We start from the raw sequence: 18,919 nt of genomic DNA, 5'->3' as shown, positions 1-18,919 counted from the left end.
CAGCCAAATTAATTAACTTTTTAAAAGTATAGCATCTCAGCTTTGATAAATGATCTTGACCCTGGGTTGGGTGTAGTATGAGGTGGGGGCTGAAACAAGGCAGTAAGTACACTGATAAGTGATGTGAAGCAGGAAAATAAGGAAACAGACCCACTAAACCTTAAGTAGAATAGGCTGGAGAAGAGGATGCAGAATTACTGCATTATCTTTCCTTACTTTTTATTGACATTTTACTTTGTCAAAGAACGTAACATCTTACAGAAATGGAAATAGCAGACCAAAGAAGTGTTGATCCTTGGTGGATAACTATTAAGTGCAAATGAAAGGAATCTGCTAAATAAACACACACTGGTGCTGGGGAAACTGGTACAGACAACATAAGTTAATAAAATCCTTTAGAGAATAATGTCATCAGGGCTACTGAGACTTACTGAGAGTGCTTGAAATGAGCTTGGTTTTCTTTGCTGTAGACAGTGGATGGGAACATACAAAAGTGAAAGAAAGCCTCTTGTTAGGAAGATAGATTTTAGATAATTTTTATTGTAAAAACTGTTTTTTTGTTTTGTTTTCATCAGTGTGGAGAATCCCTTGTTCAGTCATTTATTCCTTGACACAAAACCCTTTTCTTTGCACCTCTGAAACTGCGGCTTCTCAGTGTTTCTATGGAAAATTGTGCACCTAACTAAACTGGTTTATGGAAGGAAGTAATATGAGTTACCCAGCTTCACGGAGCCCTCTGTTGCTTGCCATCCTGTTCTCTAAGAAAACCTTGCGTGCATGCTAAGTCATTTCAGTCGTGTCCGATTCTTTTTGACAGGCTGGTCTGTCTAGGCTTTTCCATTCCCTCCCAACCCCACCCCAAGTCTGGCACGCTCACACTGTGAGCGCTTTGAGACTTCAGTGTGCTCCAGATCCCTGTCAATCTACCTGTGTGTTTCTCATTTTCACCCCATCTTGCTGTGTAGCTCCCATTGCTCACAGGTTTTATAATCTTTTCCTCAGCATCCCAATGTAGATTTGAAATCTATTGTAAGGATAAAATGCGGATAAATTATTTTATTTTCAGTTTGCTGTCATGTAAGCACATAGTACACTTGACTCCTTTATTAACAAATTTTTTATTAAGTTGTGACTGGGAAACAAGAAACTTCAAAATAGCTGCATACAAGTCATTACATGAATTTAAATTGTTTCCTGGATTTTGTTTTGAGATTATAAAAACAAAATCTTACATTTCTCCAGTATGTAGGCACATAGTATGTAGGCTAGTCAAGCATGAGAGAACTCAAACTTCACTGACAAATCGTGTAAGAAGAAAAGTGTACATAGACTTCCTCTCATTCATGGAATTTTGGTTTTTAAAAGTGACTCCAATATTCTTTCCTTTGCCAAAATAAAGTATTTCTGAAAGGGTTAACAGATGCACCAGCACAGCATGTTACACAAGCCTTTATTTTTCAGGGGAGAAAAGTTTTAAGAAATTTGGAAGATTATTTTTTTCAAAAAACTTTAACCCAGGGACTTTCCTGTGTGTTCCAGTGGTTAGAACTCTGCCTTCCAATGCAGGGGGTCTAGGTTTGATACCTGGTCAGGGAACTAAGGAGAAGGCAATGGCACCCCACTCTAGTACTCTTGCCTGGAAAATCCCATGGGTGGAGGAGCCTGGTAGGCTGCAGTCCATGCGGTCGCTAGGAGTCGGACACGACTGAGCGACTTCACTTTAACTTTTCACTTTCATGCATTGGAGAAGGAAATGGTAACCCACTCCAGTGTTCTTGCCTGGAGAATCCCAGGGACAGGGGAGCCTGGTGGGCTGCTGTCTACGGGGTCGCACAGAGTCGGACACGACTGAAGTGACTTAGCAGCAACAGCAGCATTCCATTATATTCGATATCTGTGTTTATCCATTTACCTGTTGAGGGACACGAGTTATTTTCAGTTTTTGACCCTATAAATAAAGCCGCTGTGAACATTTCTGTATAAATCTTTGTATGGACATATGCTGTCTTTTTTTTTTTTTAAACTTTACATAATTGTATTAGTTTTGCCAAATATCAAAATTAATCTGCCACAGGTATACATGTGTTCCCCATCCTGAACCCTCCTCCCTCCTCCCTCCCCATACCATCCCTCTGGGTCGTCCCAGTGCTCTAGCCCCAAGCATCCAATATCGTGCATCGAACCTGGACTGGCATCTCGTTTCATACATGATATTTTACATGTTTCAATGCCATTCTCCCAAATCTTCCCACCCTCTCCCTCTCCCACAGAGTCCATAAGACTGTTCTATACATCAGTGTCTCTTTTGCTGTCTCGTACAAAGGGTTATTGTTACCATCTTTCTAAATTCCATATATATGCGTTAGTATACTGTATTGGTGTTTTTCCTTCTGGCTTACTTCACTCTGTATAATAGGCTCCAGTTTCATCCACCTCATTAGAACTGATTCAAATTCATTTCTCTTGGGGAAATATCTAGGAATAAAATGTCTGGATGGTACGGAAGATGTATGTTTAACTTTTTAAGAAACTACCAAATGATTTTCCAAAGTGGTTGTCCCATTTTACATTCACACTGACAGTGTCTAAGGGTTGAAGTTCTTCCACATTCTTGACAACACTTGGTATCAGTTATCTTTTTAATATTAGCCATTCTAATAGGGGGAAGGTATGGTTTTAATTTGCATTTACATAATGACTAACAATATTGAACATTTTCCTGTGCTTATTTGCAATCTATATGTCTTTTTTGGTAAAGTTTCTGTTTAAATTGTTTGTTCTTCATCACCATGCCCCCTTTTAAAAACCTTACTGGGTTTTGAGAGTTCTTTACTTTGTATCCAAGTCTGTTATCAGATATATATTTTGCAAATACTTTCTCCCAGAGTGTGGCTTGTCTTTTGAAGGACAGAACATTTTAATTTTAGTCAAGGACAGCTTATCAATTTTTCTTTTATGGATTATATTTTTGGTGTCATGTCTAAGAAATCTCTACCTAACCCAATGTCATGGCTATTTTCTCTGTTTGCTTCTAGAAGGTTTATAGTTTTAGGTTTTACATTTAAGTCTATGATATGTTCTGAATTAATTTTTGTACATGGTATAAGGTATGAATTGAAATTCATTTTTTTGCATATGAATATCTAATGGTTCCAGCCCACTTGTTGAAGACTGATCTTTCTCCACTAAATTCCGTGAACATTGTTGTAAAAAATCATGTATGTATTACACGTAGATCTATTTCTGGATTTTCTGTTTCATTTATCTATTAATATTTGTCTAACTTAGTGCCAGTACCAACTCCCTTGATTTCTATAGCTTTATGATAAGTCTTGGAATCAGGTAGTGTTAGTCTTCCAAATGTTTTTCTTTATCAAAGTTATTCTGACTCTTCTAGGACCTTTACATTTCCAAATGAGTTTTAAAATCAGCTTATTAATTTCTACACAAATTCTGAGATTTTGCAATTGTATTGAGCACATAGATCAATTTGAAAACACTTGAGATCTTACTGAGTCATCTAACCCAATGAGCAAGATATATCTCTCCATTTATTTAGATTTTCTTTAATTACTCTCAGCAATATGTTGTTGTTATCCATGTATAGATCTGTCATATCTTTTGTCAGATACCCCCAGGTCCCACGTTATTTTATTGTAAGAGAGATTTTAAAGTATCTTTTTCTGATCATTCACTGCTAGTACAGAAAAATACAATTGATTTTGTATTTTGACCTTGTATCATAACTACAATCATGTACACATTACTTTGCTAAATTCAGTTATTTTAGTAGCTTTTTGATAGACTCCATCAGAGAAGGCAATGGCACCCCACTCCAGTACTCTTGCCTGGAAAATTGCATGGATGGAGGAGCCTAGTAGGCTGCAGTCCATGGGGCCGCTAAGAGTCGGACATGACTGAGGGACTTCCCTTTCACTTTTCACTTTCAAGCATTGGAGAAGGAAATGGCAACCCACTCCAGTGTTCTTGCCTGGAGAATCCCAGGGACGGGGCAGCCTGGTGGGCTGCTGTCTCTGGGGTTGCACAGAGTCGGACACAACTGAGGTGACTTACCAGCAGCAGCATAGGATTCTCTACTTACACAATTTTGTTGTCTGTGAATAAAGACACTTCTTGCTTTCCAGTCTGTATGCTTTTTATTTATATTTCTTGCCTTATGGCCTGGCTAGGACATCCAGTACAATGTTAAATAGAAATGGTGAGAACAGACATACTTACCTTGTTCCTGATCTCAGAGGAAAAAATATTCAGTTTTTCACCATTAAGTGTGAGATTAACTGTAGATTTATCATAGATGCCCTCTGTAAAGTTGAGGAAGTTTCCTTCTACTGCCAATTTGCTGAGAGGTTTTGTTTTTATTTTAAATCAGAAATAGATATTGTATTTTGCCAAATGCCTTTTCTATGTCTAAGGAAATAATCATGTATGCTTTTCAGTTTGATAATATGGTGAAGTCCATTGATTATATTTGAATGTTAAACCAATCATGCATTCTTGGCTTTAAAAAGGAAAGAGAGGGACTTCCCTAGCAGTCCAGTGGTTAAGGCTCCAAGCTTCCACTGCAGGGGGCATAGATTCCATTCCCAGTTGGGGGACTAAGATCCTGTTTGCTGTGCCGCTAAAAAAAAAAAGAGATTGTACAGTCTGAAGGTGACAGAGTAAAGATGCTATTTCCTTCTCTCAGAAATCACCCAAGCAAAAGTGAAAACAAGAAACAGAAATGTAAATACCATATGAATTAGCTGGATAGGCTGAAAAAAAGCAGTGGAACCACTGCATGGTACAACTCACTTTGGAAATTATTGGGTAGCATTTACTAAAGTTGAACATTTACATTCTCTGTGATTTGACAATTTCACTTCAAGAGATCTGTACATCTAGAAAGATCTACCAAAAAACTTGCACAAGAATATTCATAGAATGTTTTTTCATAGTATCCAAAACTTGGAAACAAGCCAAATGTCCATCAACAAGCGTGAATAAATAGTTTTCCCATGCAATGAGATTGATATAAAGGAAAGCAAAATCCTGATAGATGCAAAGATACGGGTAAATCTCACAGATGTAATCCTGAAAGAAGTCAGACACTAGAGTACATTTTGTATGATTTTATTCTGCACAGTTTCAACAATAGGCTGCATAGATTCTGCACAGGTTTCAACAATCTATGCTGATAGAAATCAGAATCGTGATTACCTTTTGAGGGAGATACTGATTGGGAAAGGGCATGATGGAACTTTCTGGGACAATGGGAAAGTTCTATCTGGGTGGTAGTTATCTGGGTACACACACAAACAGACAAATATGTAAAAATTTATTGAACCCTCAATACTTGTGCATTTATTTGTATGTAAAATGTATGAATTATATGTAAGTTAAGAGGGAGCTAGGGTAGTTCACTGGTGGCTGGTGGACTAGTGGTTAGGATTCTGGGCTTTCACTGCTGTGGCCTGGGTTCAATCCCTGGTCAGGAGATCCTGAAAGCAATGCAGTCCAGCCAAACAAACAAGAAAAACAGGATGTGCTTCTTTCCGGTAGTGGTTTAACATTAAAAGACACCTAAAAATTTAATTCACCACATAAACAGAATAAAGCAGAATAAACAGTCCTTGTCAGTTTAGTTCAGTGACTCAGTCATGTCTGACTCTTTGCAACCCAATGGACTGCAGCACGCCAGGCTTCCCTGTCCATCACCAACTCCTGGAGCTTGCTCAAACTCATGTCCATCGAGTTGGTGATGCCATCCAACCATCTCATCCTTTGTCGTCCCTTCTCCTTCCACCTTCAATCTTTCCCATCATCAGGGTCTTTTCCATTGAGTCGGTTCTTCACATCAGGTGGCCAAAATATTGGAGTTTCAGCTTCAGCATCAGTCCTTCCAATGAATATTCAGGACTGATTTCCTTTAGGATGGACTGGTTGGATCTCCTTGTAATCCAAGGGACTCTCAAGAGTCTTTTCCAACACCACAGTTCAAAAGCATCAATTCTTTGCCGCTCAGCTTTCTTTATAGTCCAACTTTCACATCCATACCTGACTACTGGAAAAACCATAGCTTTGACTAGACCTTTGTTGGCAAGGTAATGTCCCTGTTTTTCAGTATGCTGTCTAGGTTGGTCATAGCTTTTCTTCCAAGGAGAAAGCGTCTTTTAATTTCATGGCTGCAGTGACCATCTGCAGTGATTTGGAGCCCCCCAAAATAAAGTCTGTCACTGTTTTCCCATCTATTTGCCATGAAGTGATGGGACCGGATGCCATAATCTTCGTTTTCTGAATGTTGAGTTGTAAGCCAGCTTTTTCAGTCTCTCACTTTCATCAAGAGGCTCTTTAGTTCTTCTTCACTTTCTGCCATAAGGGTGGTGTCATCTGCATATCTGAAGTTATTGATATTTCTCCCAGCAATCTTGAGTCCAACTGGTGCCTGGCATTTTGCATTATGTGCTCTGCATATAAGTTAAATAAGCAGGGTGACAATATACAAGCCTTGACATACTCCTTTCCCTATTTGGAACCAGTCTGTTGTTCCACATCTGGTTCTAACTGTTGCTTCTTGACCTGCATACAGATTTCTCAGGAGGCAGGTAAGGTGGTCTCGTATTCCCATCTCTTTGAGAATTTTCCACAGTTTGTTGTGATACACACAGTCAAAGGCTGTGGTGTAGTCAATAATGCAGAAGTAGGTGTTTTTCTGGAACTCTTGTTTTTTCAATGATCCAACGGATGTTGGCAATTTGATCTCTGGTTCTTCTGCCTTTTCTAAATCCAGCTTGAACATCTGGAAGTTCATGGTTCATGTATTGTTGAAGCCTGGCTTGGAGAATTTTGAGCAAAATAGTCCTTGGAGTAGATGCAAAAAAATTTTATCATTTAACCTCCACTCATGATCAAAACTGCTAGCAAACTAGGAATAGAAGGGAATTTGACTGGATAAAGGTGAACTATCAAAACTTGACAGTAATTCTCAATGGTGGAAACTTAGAAGCAGTTCTTTCAAAATCAGAATCCAGTCAACGGTACCAGTGAGCAGCATTTCCATATGTCATTGTCTGTGAATTCCGGCTGGTACAAATCAGAAGTTGAACATGAAGAAAGAGGTCCTATCCTCTTATTTCTGGCTTTTAGACGGAAGTGGTATCTTTGGGCTTAGAGGGCTTTACAACTTTCATATATGTTACAAATATTTTTAAGTATGCAGTATCACATATCAGTTTTAAAACTGTATTTTGGTTAGACATTTGAAGACACAGGCCAGAAAATATGGTAAAAGCTACACCTCTTAAGTTCTTTTATTTTTAAGATGAAAATATCTGAAAGGTAATAGAGATGTTTGCACCGCAGCAAATGACTTGTCCAAAGTGAGCTGATGTACATCTAGATCCTGACGGAACCTCACAAAATACAGCTCTTTACCCTAGGAAGAATGGAAGAATAGACTAGGATTAGGACAGCAGTCGGGGACAGTGAAGCTCACGAGATTGGGCTCTTCCTTCTCCAGGATTCTCAGGAGCTCTGCCCTTGTTGTCTCTGGGTTTTTGGCTAGGGAACCTAGGCTAGGGATTTGGGTTAAAGAGATTTTGTAGTCAATGAAGCCGCCACTGTGAAGACAGTGGGCGGGAGAAGCTCCTTCCCGGCCCCAGGATCTACCCGTTCACCCACCGCCCGTTTTAGGACCGGGCCGTGAGACACGTCTCCTCCTCTTCGCTTCCGTCCCACACGCAGCCAAGTCCGACTCTTCGAAATCAGAGCTGGAGGTCTCCGCCAGGGGGCCACGCCTGGCATCTAGTCTGCAGACTATGATTCCGGGGGTGGGGGAGCGGGGGGTGAAGATGGAGGGAAGGTGTTGATTTACGGGGATAGCTAGCACTTCCCTGCGTGGGTGCCCACAGCCCTCTGATCTCTGGCTAGGTTTGGGATTTTCTTCCCAACAACAGGCCCTTGCTCACTGCACTGCCTCCACGGTCAACGCGCCAGCTTGGAGCTCTCCAGCTGTCGCCCAGACCCCTCTCCGGTGCCCCTGAGCCTATGCGCCCCTTACCCGGCCCCTGCACCTGGGGCAACCTCCCAGAGCAACTTAGGCACCCCCTTTCTCCTCCCTTCGGGGCCCAGTCGCCCCCTCCCGCCCCTCGGCCCCGGCCCAGGCTCGTGGCCACCGACTGCGAGCACGGTCGCTCTGCTCACCCTCTAGCGCGCGGAGCCGCGTCTGGGTAAGAGCGCCCCCTCCCGGCTCCCCGTAGCTGGTCCAGAGCGGTTCCCTGGCGCCGCCCTGACCCCTTCCAGGGATCCCTCTTTTTCCCACCAGGGTGGTCACTCACACCTCTAGCTGAAGTGGCGCCCGCAGCTTTGTGAGCTCCCTTGACACCGTCCTCTGGGACCCTCCCGCATCCTGGCCGCTCTTACTCATTGCTTCCGGGTCTTTGGGGCAGGAGAAAATCTTACCGGGCGCTCCTGCTCCTAGTCGCCCCCCAGGGTGCGTGTGTGTCGCTGTGGAACCCGTCTCACTTTCTCAAATGCAAGACCCCTCGCGGCTGACACCTCCTCCGCTCCGGTTCTTTATGCTCCACCTGATCGGATTTACTTTTCTGGCCAGGCTACAGAAGTTACTGGATCCCCACCCCTACCCCAACCCCACCTGAGCTCGCTGCGGGGTCGGGCCTCAAAGAAGCCCTGGTGACTCAGGCCTGTGGAACAGCTTTCCTTTCTTGGCCCAAATGGAAAGGCTTAGAACTTCTTTCCAGCATGTTAATTCTCCCCAGGCTTGCATTATAAAGTGATTTAAGCCTAAACGGATGACTTTGTCTACATTTAAAGTAATTTCAAGAATTACGTTTTTCTTTCCTCTCTGCAAGGTTCCTCACTTTCCCTTTACCTGCATACTCCATCCCATTTGCCTGACTCTAGAGTTGGCCATCCCATTCTATTTTTTATTCTTTTTTAAAAGTGTCTGGTTTTACTGGCATGCGTTTTAAATTTGTGTGAAAAGAATTCTATTATTTCTCGTTCAGCTATTTTTCACTCAATGCTGGGATTTCAAGATCAATCTGTATAACTTCCACCCCTTCTAACTGCTGCCTCATCTCCACAGTGCTCCATTCTCAGACATATCCCTTCAACATATTCCCCCACCTGTAGTGCTTCTCAAACTTCTCCCAGTGTATCCTCTGGGAGTTTTGTTAAAAATGCAGGCTCTGATTCATGACTCCTGGGGTGAGGCCTGGAACTCTACATGTGTAGCCAGTTTCCAGGTGATGCTGATACTGTTGGCTTTGGGACCACACTTTGAGGAGCAAGACCATCTTGGGCCTTTGGGAGAATTTTTCTTGGGTTGCTGTGTGTCACATAGCATTTTGGGTCACAGGCTATGTGTTAATCTAATTTGATAGGTATTGCCCATTTGGTCTCTGGTCTGCCTGTGCCACCCTACCTCACACCAGCAATACAGGAGGGTAGAAGATATTTGTTTACATGGTGAAGGGAAGAAGGCTTTCTCCTTGCTCCTGCCAAAATCCTGCTCCTCAGTGTGTCTGGTTTGGGCCAAAACCTCCTCTCTCAATTAGAATGGTTCCAAGGCTCCAGAGTGATATCCCTGGCCAACAATGCACAGCCAAGTTAGCGAGGGGCCCAAGATTGGCATCCAGGCTTCATCTCTGACAGGAGCTTAACCAATGGGCACTGAGAAGCCCTGGGGTCTTTAGTGAGGTTGTATTTCCTCCATTGGTTTCTCTTTAGTAGCCTATCAGGCTGGACTAGGACTCAAACAACCTGACCTTACCATAGGCAAGTAGCTATCCTGTGCCTGACTTCTCATCTCTAAAATGGAATAGTAATAACAGCATAGCTACAGTTTGTGGTGTGAGGAGTCAGTCCAGGAATTTTGCCCACATACCAGATGCCCCATGGGTGCCCCAGGACAGGTATGCTTGCCTTTATTTTAACCAACAGAAAAATTAAGTTCAAGAAGGGTTAGCAATTTTTGCCAAAGCTGTGGGACTGGAAAGTGCAGTGCTGGGATTCGAGCCCAGCTTGAGCTAATACACCAGAGCCCATGCTAGCTATGACGCTTTGCCACTTCCATGGCCTGCCTTGCCCTTGCTACCAGGCCATATTTCAGGGAGAACAGGAAGGAAAAAGGAAGGAAGGACTGTGTCTTGGGTTTCAGGAGCTGATGCTGAAGGCATCTGATCAGTGGCACACAGGGTTATGAAACTCCACAGCGAATGGGTTTTAGCAAAAATGAACATGGGTTCTAGGGGCTGGTTCACAGGGCTTGAGTATTTAGGTGGCCAGAGAGGAGGCTTTTAGTTGAGGGATACAGGAGTGAGGGTTTTAGGGTGATGTATGTAGTGGGATCAAGTCTGGCTAGGAATTGGAGAGGGTCAGGGACTAAGTGGAGGCCTGGAGTGGGGTGAGGGTCAGGTGGGTGGGTCTTACCTATCATGTGTCTTACTTGTAGTGACTAATCACTCACTGTTTTGTCTGGAGGGTTAGCTGAGATGTGAAAAGCCAGCATCCTGGGCATCGAGGGATGCCACCTTCCAAGGCTCTCCTGGTGTTGTAAACAGCTTGTTGGGTTGGTTTTAGAAACCCCTGGGCTATGTTTTCCGCACTCACATGGCTGTGCAAGCCGTCTCCCGGCACCAAGCCCCACCGAGCATTTCACAGTCAGAAGAGTTCAACACCTGCATATTTTGAGATTTCATGGCATACGACCTTTTACCTCTTGTTCACACTCATCCATCCTCTGTTTACCATTGTAGGGTCCAAACTGTATCCAGGACAGAACATTTCTCTGAAGGCCTAGAGAAGCTTTCTGCTCTTTAGAGTTCCATACAATAGCTTACAATTTTCTGGTCTTTACAAAGTACTTCACACACAGATATTATTGCCTTTGACTCACAGCAACTCCATGACAGGACCCACTTCATACCAAGGCTCAAAAGAATTAATTGGCCAAGGTCACACACTGCATAGGTGGGTGAAATGGGATTTCTTGTTTGTTTTTCCATAGCAAACCTCAGGAGTCTTAAAGAGTAAGCTCTCCCTGGGAAACTCACTGTGTTGGTTGGCTCATTTCCCAGACTTGGGGATGTGGACGAGGCAGGAGGTAGGAAGTCTAGGGAGCGGGGAATGCTTGGGCAGAAACATCTGGAAGGTGAAAGCTGAGGTCTCATGAGGATTCTGGCTAGCCCTCTCTCAGCTACATTTCTGTCATTGAGCCCTTTCTAGAGCCTGGGCAAGTGAAAAGAGGCGGTTGGTGGGGGAAATGGTAAATACAGGTAGAAGTTGCTATGAGTCTAATGCTGAGACAGTTGAGCAGCTGCAAGAAAAAGATACTGCCAGCTGCTAAAGGGGCCCCAGTAGCATCAGCACATGCACGTGGAAACTCTTGATGGCTTGGCCACACTCTGCTCCTGGTTGAGCCTTCTGCCCTAACATCTCTTCCCAAAATTTCTGGCCTTCCACACCAAGTACCTGCAGCATCAGCTTGAGGGAGGTGCCCAGAGGTCAGGCCAGTCTATATCCTGCCAGTTCCAGCAATATCACCCATGTCCCGCCCAGTCCCAGCTAGAGACTGTAGGTTGGGGGGCTGCTGACACAGAAAGGCCCTGGTCCCACTGCCCTCCCTTTCCCCTGGGCCTCAGGCCCTAGGCCAGGGCTCAACAGACACAAGCAGCGGGATGGGGTTGCCCTTCTATTGGTCTAAGTCCTGAGCGTTGCCTGGGTGAGACATGGAGGTGAGGAGGCCCACGAGGCTCAGTAGTGTGGAAAACAGCAGCAGGAAGGAGGCGGTGAAGAGCAGCGCAGGGAGGGCACTGAGCAGCAGCAGCAGGACAGCCGGCAGCAGATGGCGCCACACCGCAGCCGCCACGGGCCACAGGGAGCTCAGGAGGTGGGAGCCGGTGGTGAAGAGCGCGTGACACAGCATCAGGGCCAGCAGCAGGTAGAGGACCCCCTCCAGACCCCACAGCACACGCTGCAGTGGCTGCCGCCAGCCAGATGTAGTCCACCACTGGGTCCAGCTCGGGGGCACGTGACACATGCACCAGCGCACCCAGCCCTCCCGAGAGACCCAGGCTGACCAGGGCACCGCACGCTGCGGCCCCTCACCGGCCCCGATGGCATCTGTCTCCATTCGTAGCTGCTGCATCGTGGTTGGTGCACCTAGGGAGAGGGCCAGGCCAGCTGCAGGAGCAGCCCTGGAGATGCCTGGGACCTCAGGGCAGGTGTGGGTGCAGAGGGATCAGGAGGGACCAAACCAGCATGGGTGTGGTGGGGCTTTGAACTGGGGCCTGGGTCTTACCTCTGGGCAGAGCCACCTAAGTCATGTTGCTTCCTGCCGCACCCAGGACAGCCTGGCAGCCAGAGTTGAGCCCCCACTCTCAGTGCCCCCACCCTCCCCAGAGGAGCCCTATTATGACCTGGATCAGGGTGGGGGCCAGCCAAGAGAGGGACCATTGCTGGGTGTGAGGTTTACCTGAGCCTCTCTCGTGGACCCTTCAGGCTTTAGGGGAGCCTGGTGAGCCCACAGATGTAGTCTGTCACGTTTTCTTGTGGAAAGCCCTCTTTGGAGCCCTCCCTTCCCTGCTGGCCTGTATCCAGCCCTGCTTCACTCTTTTAATTCTTTCAAGAGAAGTTCTCTAGAATCACAGAGGAGGCCAGAATAGCCTCCCCCAACCTACAGGTTCTGAGATGGCTCCATACCCTGCACTGGGCTCCCTGTCCCTTATCTCACATTTTACTGATGCCCTCAGACTCAGACTTAGGTATCCACTGTCCACATTGTGAGGCCAGAGGTCCCCCAAGATGCAGGCTGGGGGATAAAGGAGTATCCTCCCACCTTCCCAACCTAGGGTGGAGGAAAGGAAGCCTGAGGAAACAGCATGGCCAGTGTATTTCCGGAGGACACTCAAGTCCAAGGATGAAGGCAAAAAGCAAGGGCAAGCAGGGTCAAGGGCACACCGCGGGCTCCCAGGAGCAACCCCGCGCCCAGGCACAGCAGCAACAGAGCCTCCTGGAGGCTGAGTCGTCCTGCGACTGCCACCGCGGGTGGAGCCTCCTGCTGTTCCGGACCCTCGCCGGCCCCCTGACTCTGGCCTCTTGTGAGATGTGTGTGCTGTGACCAGGTGGGACCTGCAGGCCTGTGGAGAGAAAGGGCGGCAGCTGGGTTTGGGGAGGCTGATGGTTTGCTCACCTGCCCAACCTGTAGGCTGCAGTCCACTTACCGGTGGAGCATGTCGAAGGCCAGGAAGCTGACCAGTAGCAGCAGCAGCAGCAAGGCTGGGCCAGTTGTGGAAAAGATGGCCCGAATTGTCAGCCCCAGTGCCCCCAGTCCAAGGACACTATCCAGGACCTGGGCCCTGCTAGGGCCCCAGGGGGACACACACGGACCCACTGGACTAGCTGATCCCTCCCCTGCACCCATGCCCCTGGGAGGGCCTGGGGTAGGAGAAACAGCAGCTTCGGGCCTGGGTAAGCAGAGGTGGGTCATGGAGGAAGGTGGAGGTTACAGGAAGGACTAGTGCTGGGCGAGAGGAGGAGTGGGAGCGTGGGAGGGGGTGGTGGCAGACCTCAAGGGTAGGCTCAGGCAGTGGGGAGTTGGACTGTTTAGGAATCTCCCCCTCCTCACACGCCCACTCACCAAACCCTCCTCACCTCCTCCCACTTTGGTCAGTCATTCTGGTTGGTTGGGCAGCTGGAGCATTGTGACCTATTGCCAGGTGGGGTCCTGGGGTAAGCGGGGTGGGGTGGGGTAGGGTCAGGGTTGCTAATGCTGGCCCTGGCCTCATAATTAGCTGGTGGTGTAGCCAGAAGGAGGTCTGACATTTAAGAGCTAAGACTCATCCTCTTATCTTTGCTAATTCTCCACCCAAGGGGTCTGTGGGGATCTGAGTTGCCAGGAGGCATTGTAACCCCATCACCACCTGGGCAGCTGACCAAGAAAGGAAGAGCCACTTTCTTTATCTCACAGGTTCCCAGGACTAGGTGTCCAGGGGCAAGTCGCTCAACCTGTCTGTCCCCAGTTTTTTCCCTTGAGAGCAAGGTGATGCCTGTGGGCATTCATGTGGGGGATTATTCAGAATTTCAATCCTGGAATGCACAGATAGACTCTGCCAGGAAGCAACCTGAGGCTTTCTGGAATGGGGTAACCACATGACCTGCTAAATGGGGGTGGGGCGGGAGGGGCTGTTTAGGTGTTAGAAGCAATGTGGTTTGTGGGAGGTGTTCTGGATACTGGCATTCCAGAAATGGCACAGAGAATGTGACTGTGAGAGGGCTACAACATAGTAACCCCAAAATTGGAGGTTAAGGTTACCCTCCAAGAATGAAATTAAGAAGAATGAACATGTATAAAGGGACTGATCTGGAAAAGAAACCTGTCTCTAACTGGTAATCTGTAAATGGTTACAGAGGTTCCAACACATTTCAGTTTAGTGACTTGAGAGGCAAGAGTGAAAATGGGTCATAATCAAGAGAACTTAATCCTTGTTCTCATATCATATTTTGAAGGTAAACTGATGGAGGTAGGGGTAGAGGGACAGTGGCCATACAGCCCCTAGGAGAGGAGGAGACACAGCAAGCGTCTCGCTGCATATCTGTCTCCAGGGGACTCTGTTCAAAGATTCAAGCCTAGTGACCTTGACATATTTGGTGATGGTGGGCTCAACAATGATACAGCCAATGCCACCACCCCTGGGACCTTTCATTGGTTGCGTTTTTCTGAGTCAGCCCCAAACAATAAAGCAATGCCCACAAAATTTTGAAGAAAATTATTTACAACTTAGTAGATTTGGAGAAGGCAATGGCACCCCACTCCAGAACTCTTGCCTGGAAAATCCCATGGACGGAGGAGCCTGGTAGGCTGCAGTCCATGGGGTCGCTAAGAGTTGGACACAACTGAGCGACTTCACTTTCACTTTTCCTTCATTTGGAGAAGGAAGTGGCAACCCACTCCAGTGTTCTTGCCTGGAGAATCCCAGGGATGGGGGAGCCTGGTGGGCTGCCATCTATGGGGTCACACAGAGTTGGGCACGACTGAAGCGACTTAGCAGCAGCAGCAGCGGTAGCATATATCTGTCTACATGATTATTAAGTATGAGGGTAAAGACATTTTTGGGCTTCCCTGGTGGCTTATAGGGTAAAAGCATCTGTCTACAATGCAGGAGACCTGGGTTCGATCCCTGGGTTGGGAAGATCCCCTGGAGAAGGAAATGATAACCCACTCCAGTACTCTTGCCTGGAAAATCCCATGGACTGAGAAGCCTGGTAGGCTACAGTCCATGGGGTCGCAAAGAGTCGGACACCACTGAGTGACTTCACTTCACTTCACTTCAAAGACATTTTAAGCCAAACAAGTTCTCAAAAACTTGACCTTGCATACACTCTTTCTTAGAAAGCTACTGGAGGATGTGCTTCAGAAAAATAATGAACTAAACTAGGAAAGAAGTGAGGCTAAACACAGGAAAGGGATGATGAGAAAGACCTGGGATGTCAGCAACGTTTCCAGATAAAGAAAGCAAGTAACCCCAGCCTAGAATCAAAAGATAGATACTCCAGGAGGGATGTCTCTAGAAGAAAATAAAACTGATTATCTGCTGTTTTTAGACATATGCAAAATATTTAGTTCATTTGGAAGCTTTGGGATTGAATTAACTAGTGTATTAAAAACCAAGCAAATGATAAAATAATTGCTAAATCCAGGGAATACAAAAAATTGAACAATAATCATGATCATAATATAAGAACTGAATATTGACTCTAGTGATTCAGCTCTTTTGGGAGGATGGCAGGGGGAAATGCATATGTATATTTTGGTGTATGTTGAGGGGAGGGCTGGTAGGAAAGCTAAATCTTTAATTCCATAGCAGGAAATCTACAGATAAAATCTAAACATAAAAGTCCAAAAAATATACCCCAATACAAAATGAAAAGTTTAAAGTTTAGGTGGAAAAAATTCAAGAAATAGCAATAGAAAGATAAAAGTAAATACAAGGAGAAATAAAAAACACTAAAAGTAGTTAACCTGGTAATAGGGAAGCATAGAGAAGAATCGTCTCATACAAATCTAAATGTGATGTACCTTTAAAATCATACTCTGTAGTATTTTGATTAAAATGATTTCTTTTTTTTAATAGCAAATCAATATTAGTGTCCTATGGTGGAGATCAGGAATATACTCTCCCAGGATGAATGAAATACTGATTTTCTAAAGTAATGTGGATATACTCTTGTGGCTTGAGATAAAATTTCCAGTAACAGTATCAAACACCATCAAACTCAGAAAGCTGTCTTATGCATTTTAGATGGAGTTGCTCTAGACCGCCATCTAGTGCTTCTCAGCTCACATGTATCTCCTGGGGTTGAATCCTCTGGGGATTTTTAAAAATGCAGCTCCTTGGACACACTTTGAGGAACAAGGCTCTAGAAGACATTGATGTACAGAAGAGAGATAGCTGGGGGAGGAAGTGGTGAGGGGAGAGAGGCATGTAGGAAGATGCATCTTGGTCCCGGTGGAGTCCCCATCCGCGCTCACCTGCATCGCAGGGAGAGCATGTAGTGGGGAGTGAGAGCCAGGAACAGATTAGGAAGCACAGAGAGGCAGCAGATTAGGCTACTTCTCAGTTTGTGTAACCAGAGACATAGCCTCTTCTCTTCTCTTGATACTGTTTTATTCTATCTATGTATGTGGGAGCAAGAGGACTGTATTAAGCTGTTTCCCTACCTTTAGTTCATCCAGTTAATTAGGGGCCCCCAGGAACCACATATAATCTCACTTCATCACAGCAACCCCAAAAGGAAGACATTATTGTTCCCATTTTACAGATGAGAAAACAGAAACTCAGAGATAAAATTACTGTCTAAGGATACCCAAACAAAATGAACAGCAGACGTGGCATGTGATATTAAGCTTGTGTGGCACCAAAGTCATCTATCATCTCTGCTTCCAGCCACCTGATCACACTAGGGAGTGTCCAGGAGAGTCCTGTAGGGAAATTAAAATGGAGGAAGTCTTGTTCAGGCTTCAGAAGCAGGAGAGCAGGCCTCTGACCTGCTTCTGACCTGCCTGGACACTGCTCAGATTCTGTGCCTACCCACAAGCACAGCAAGTCAGGCAGTACTTTAGATAAGAGAGGGAATGGTACTTCTTGAGCTCCTGGAGGTCTGGCCAACCATGCCTGAGGTTTAACAAAAATTTTATGGGCTTTCCTGGCAGCTCAGATGGTAAAGACTCTGCCTGCAATGTGGGAGACCTGGGTTCAATTCCTGGGTTGGGAAGATCCCCTGGAGAAGGGAATGGCTACCCACTCCAGTATTCTGGCCTAGAGAATGCCATGAACAGAGGAGCCTGGCAGGCTATAGTCCATGGGCTCTCGAAGAGTCGGATACAACTGAGCGACTTTCACTTTCACTATGACTCACAAGATAAAACAAGCAGCATTGCAAAAACGTTAAAGTAAAACCAGAGCTGCATTTTTGCATGAACTGATATTAGTTTGCAGCCTGGGATTATAAGTGGGAACCGCCCAAACAGCAATTTGAAGTCTTACCCCAGACTTTTTCCTAACTGGGACTCCAGGTTGCTTTTACTTGGGACTTCTCAGTTCGCTGCTTAAATCTATATGTTGGTCATCGGCCCAATTTGCTGATGTATGTGATGTTTCTCTTCTCTATGGTTTCTATTTCTCTTTTCTTTTAATCATTGTACTTTGAAATTAAGTTAAATACTCCTCTATTAAATCGGAGAAGGCAATGGTAACCCACTCCAGTACTCTTGCCTGGCGAATCCCATGGAGGGAGGAGCCTGGTAGGCTGCAGTCCATGGGGTCGCTAGGAGTCGGATATAAATGAGCGACTTCACTTTCATGCATTGGAGAAGGAAATGGCAACCCACTCCAGTGTTCTTGCCTGGAGACTCCCAGGGATGGGGGAGCCTGGTGGGCTGCCGTCTCTGGGGTTGCACAGAGTCAGACACGACTGAAACGACTTAGCAGCAGTAGCAGCAGCAACCTTTCAAAACTAACACAGAAGTCAAACTTTGGGCAAAATATAAATTGGTGCTGTGAGCAGTATTTGTGAAACAAAATACCACTCTTTAAGAAGAAAGAGGTTAAGATTAATGAAGTTTTCATTCCATGATGGGAAGATTTGCCTTACTGCTTATTAGCAGTAATAAGGGGGCATATACACTGGATTGTGTGAGAATGGGACTCCAAATTAAATCAGGCCAAATCTTTTGAAGTTATTGAATGTTTGTGCCAATTTGGCTTGTGCCAATTGAGAAAGGACAAGCATGGACCTCACTGGGTCAGAGAGGCTGAATCCTCCTCTCTGCTTACCATAAGGTACAGGAAACCAAATTAAAACTGGTTGAAAAGAAGTCACAATTAAAGAATTATGTGATTTGCAAGGACGATTATCCATGTTACAAAGTCAAAGCTACATTTTAGCTGACCAAGTCTCCACTTTCCAGTTGGTAGCTGAAAAAGTCACTAAAGTTTGCACAAGCTCAATATTGAAAGAGGTGCAGCAAAGTTAACAAAAAGAGAGTTCATTTGATAATAGCTAATGCAGGGGTAGACTGGGACCCCAACACTTGGGATTGGAGATTAACCCCTCCAAATTTCAGGGACCAGCCCAGACTATAAAGTTTTGGGAAATACAATGGGCTAAATAATATATAGAGATTTTACATAAGGCTAAACAAAAGACAGTGGAATTTAAAACTCTCTAGACAAAAAGGGGAGAGGGCAATGGCACCCCACTCCAGTACTCTTGCCTGGAGAATCCCATGGACGGAGGAGCCTGGTGGGCTGCCGTCTCAGGGGTCGCACAGAGTCGGACACGACTAAAGCGATTTAGCAGCAGCAGCAGCAGCAGACAGAAAGGGAGGCTCAAAATTTAT

The 18,919-nt window shown here is 45.6% G+C and overlaps 2 protein-coding genes across 2 annotated transcripts; both read right to left on the bottom strand.

Moving 5' to 3' along the window:
- Positions 1-11,710: 11,710 nt before the first annotated feature.
- On the bottom strand, positions 11,711-12,474 carry TMEM239 (transmembrane protein 239). Its single transcript, XM_027558116.1, has 2 exons — positions 12,335-12,474; positions 11,711-12,245 (listed from the first exon to the last, which is right to left on the bottom strand). Exons 1-2 carry the CDS (start codon positions 12,472-12,474, stop codon positions 11,711-11,713), a joined length of 675 nt encoding a protein of 224 aa, XP_027413917.1.
- A 451-nt stretch (positions 12,475-12,925) lies between these two features.
- On the bottom strand, positions 12,926-13,630 carry C13H20orf141 (chromosome 13 C20orf141 homolog). Its single transcript, XM_027558115.1, has 2 exons — positions 13,242-13,630; positions 12,926-13,157 (listed from the first exon to the last, which is right to left on the bottom strand). The coding sequence occupies exons 1-2, from the start codon at positions 13,505-13,507 to the stop codon at positions 12,926-12,928; spliced, it is 498 nt and encodes a 165-aa protein (XP_027413916.1). The 5' UTR covers positions 13,508-13,630.
- Positions 13,631-18,919: the final 5,289 nt, after the last annotated feature.

This window comes from Bos indicus x Bos taurus, chromosome 13, assembly GCF_003369695.1.
Source record: "Bos indicus x Bos taurus breed Angus x Brahman F1 hybrid chromosome 13, Bos_hybrid_MaternalHap_v2.0, whole genome shotgun sequence".
NCBI lineage: Eukaryota > Metazoa > Chordata > Mammalia > Artiodactyla > Bovidae > Bos > Bos indicus x Bos taurus.
This window is presented reverse-complemented; position numbering and strand designations above follow the sequence as displayed.

Excerpts from the sequence above, each read along its gene's own strand:
- C13H20orf141 (XM_027558115.1), bottom strand. The coding sequence starts at position 13,507 with ATGACCCACCTCTGCTTACCCAGGCCCGAAGCTGCTGTTTCTCCTACC. Across the intron at positions 13,158-13,241 it reads GCCTTCGACATGCTCCACCG|GCCTGCAGGTCCCACCTGGT; the intron begins GTAAGTGGACTG and ends TTCTCTCCACAG.
- TMEM239 (XM_027558116.1), bottom strand. The coding sequence starts at position 12,474 with ATGGTCCCTCTCTTGGCTGGCCCCCACCCTGATCCAGGTCATAATAGG. Across the intron at positions 12,246-12,334 it reads AGGAAGCAACATGACTTAGG|CACCTGCCCTGAGGTCCCAG; the intron begins TGGCTCTGCCCA and ends CCTCTGCACCCA.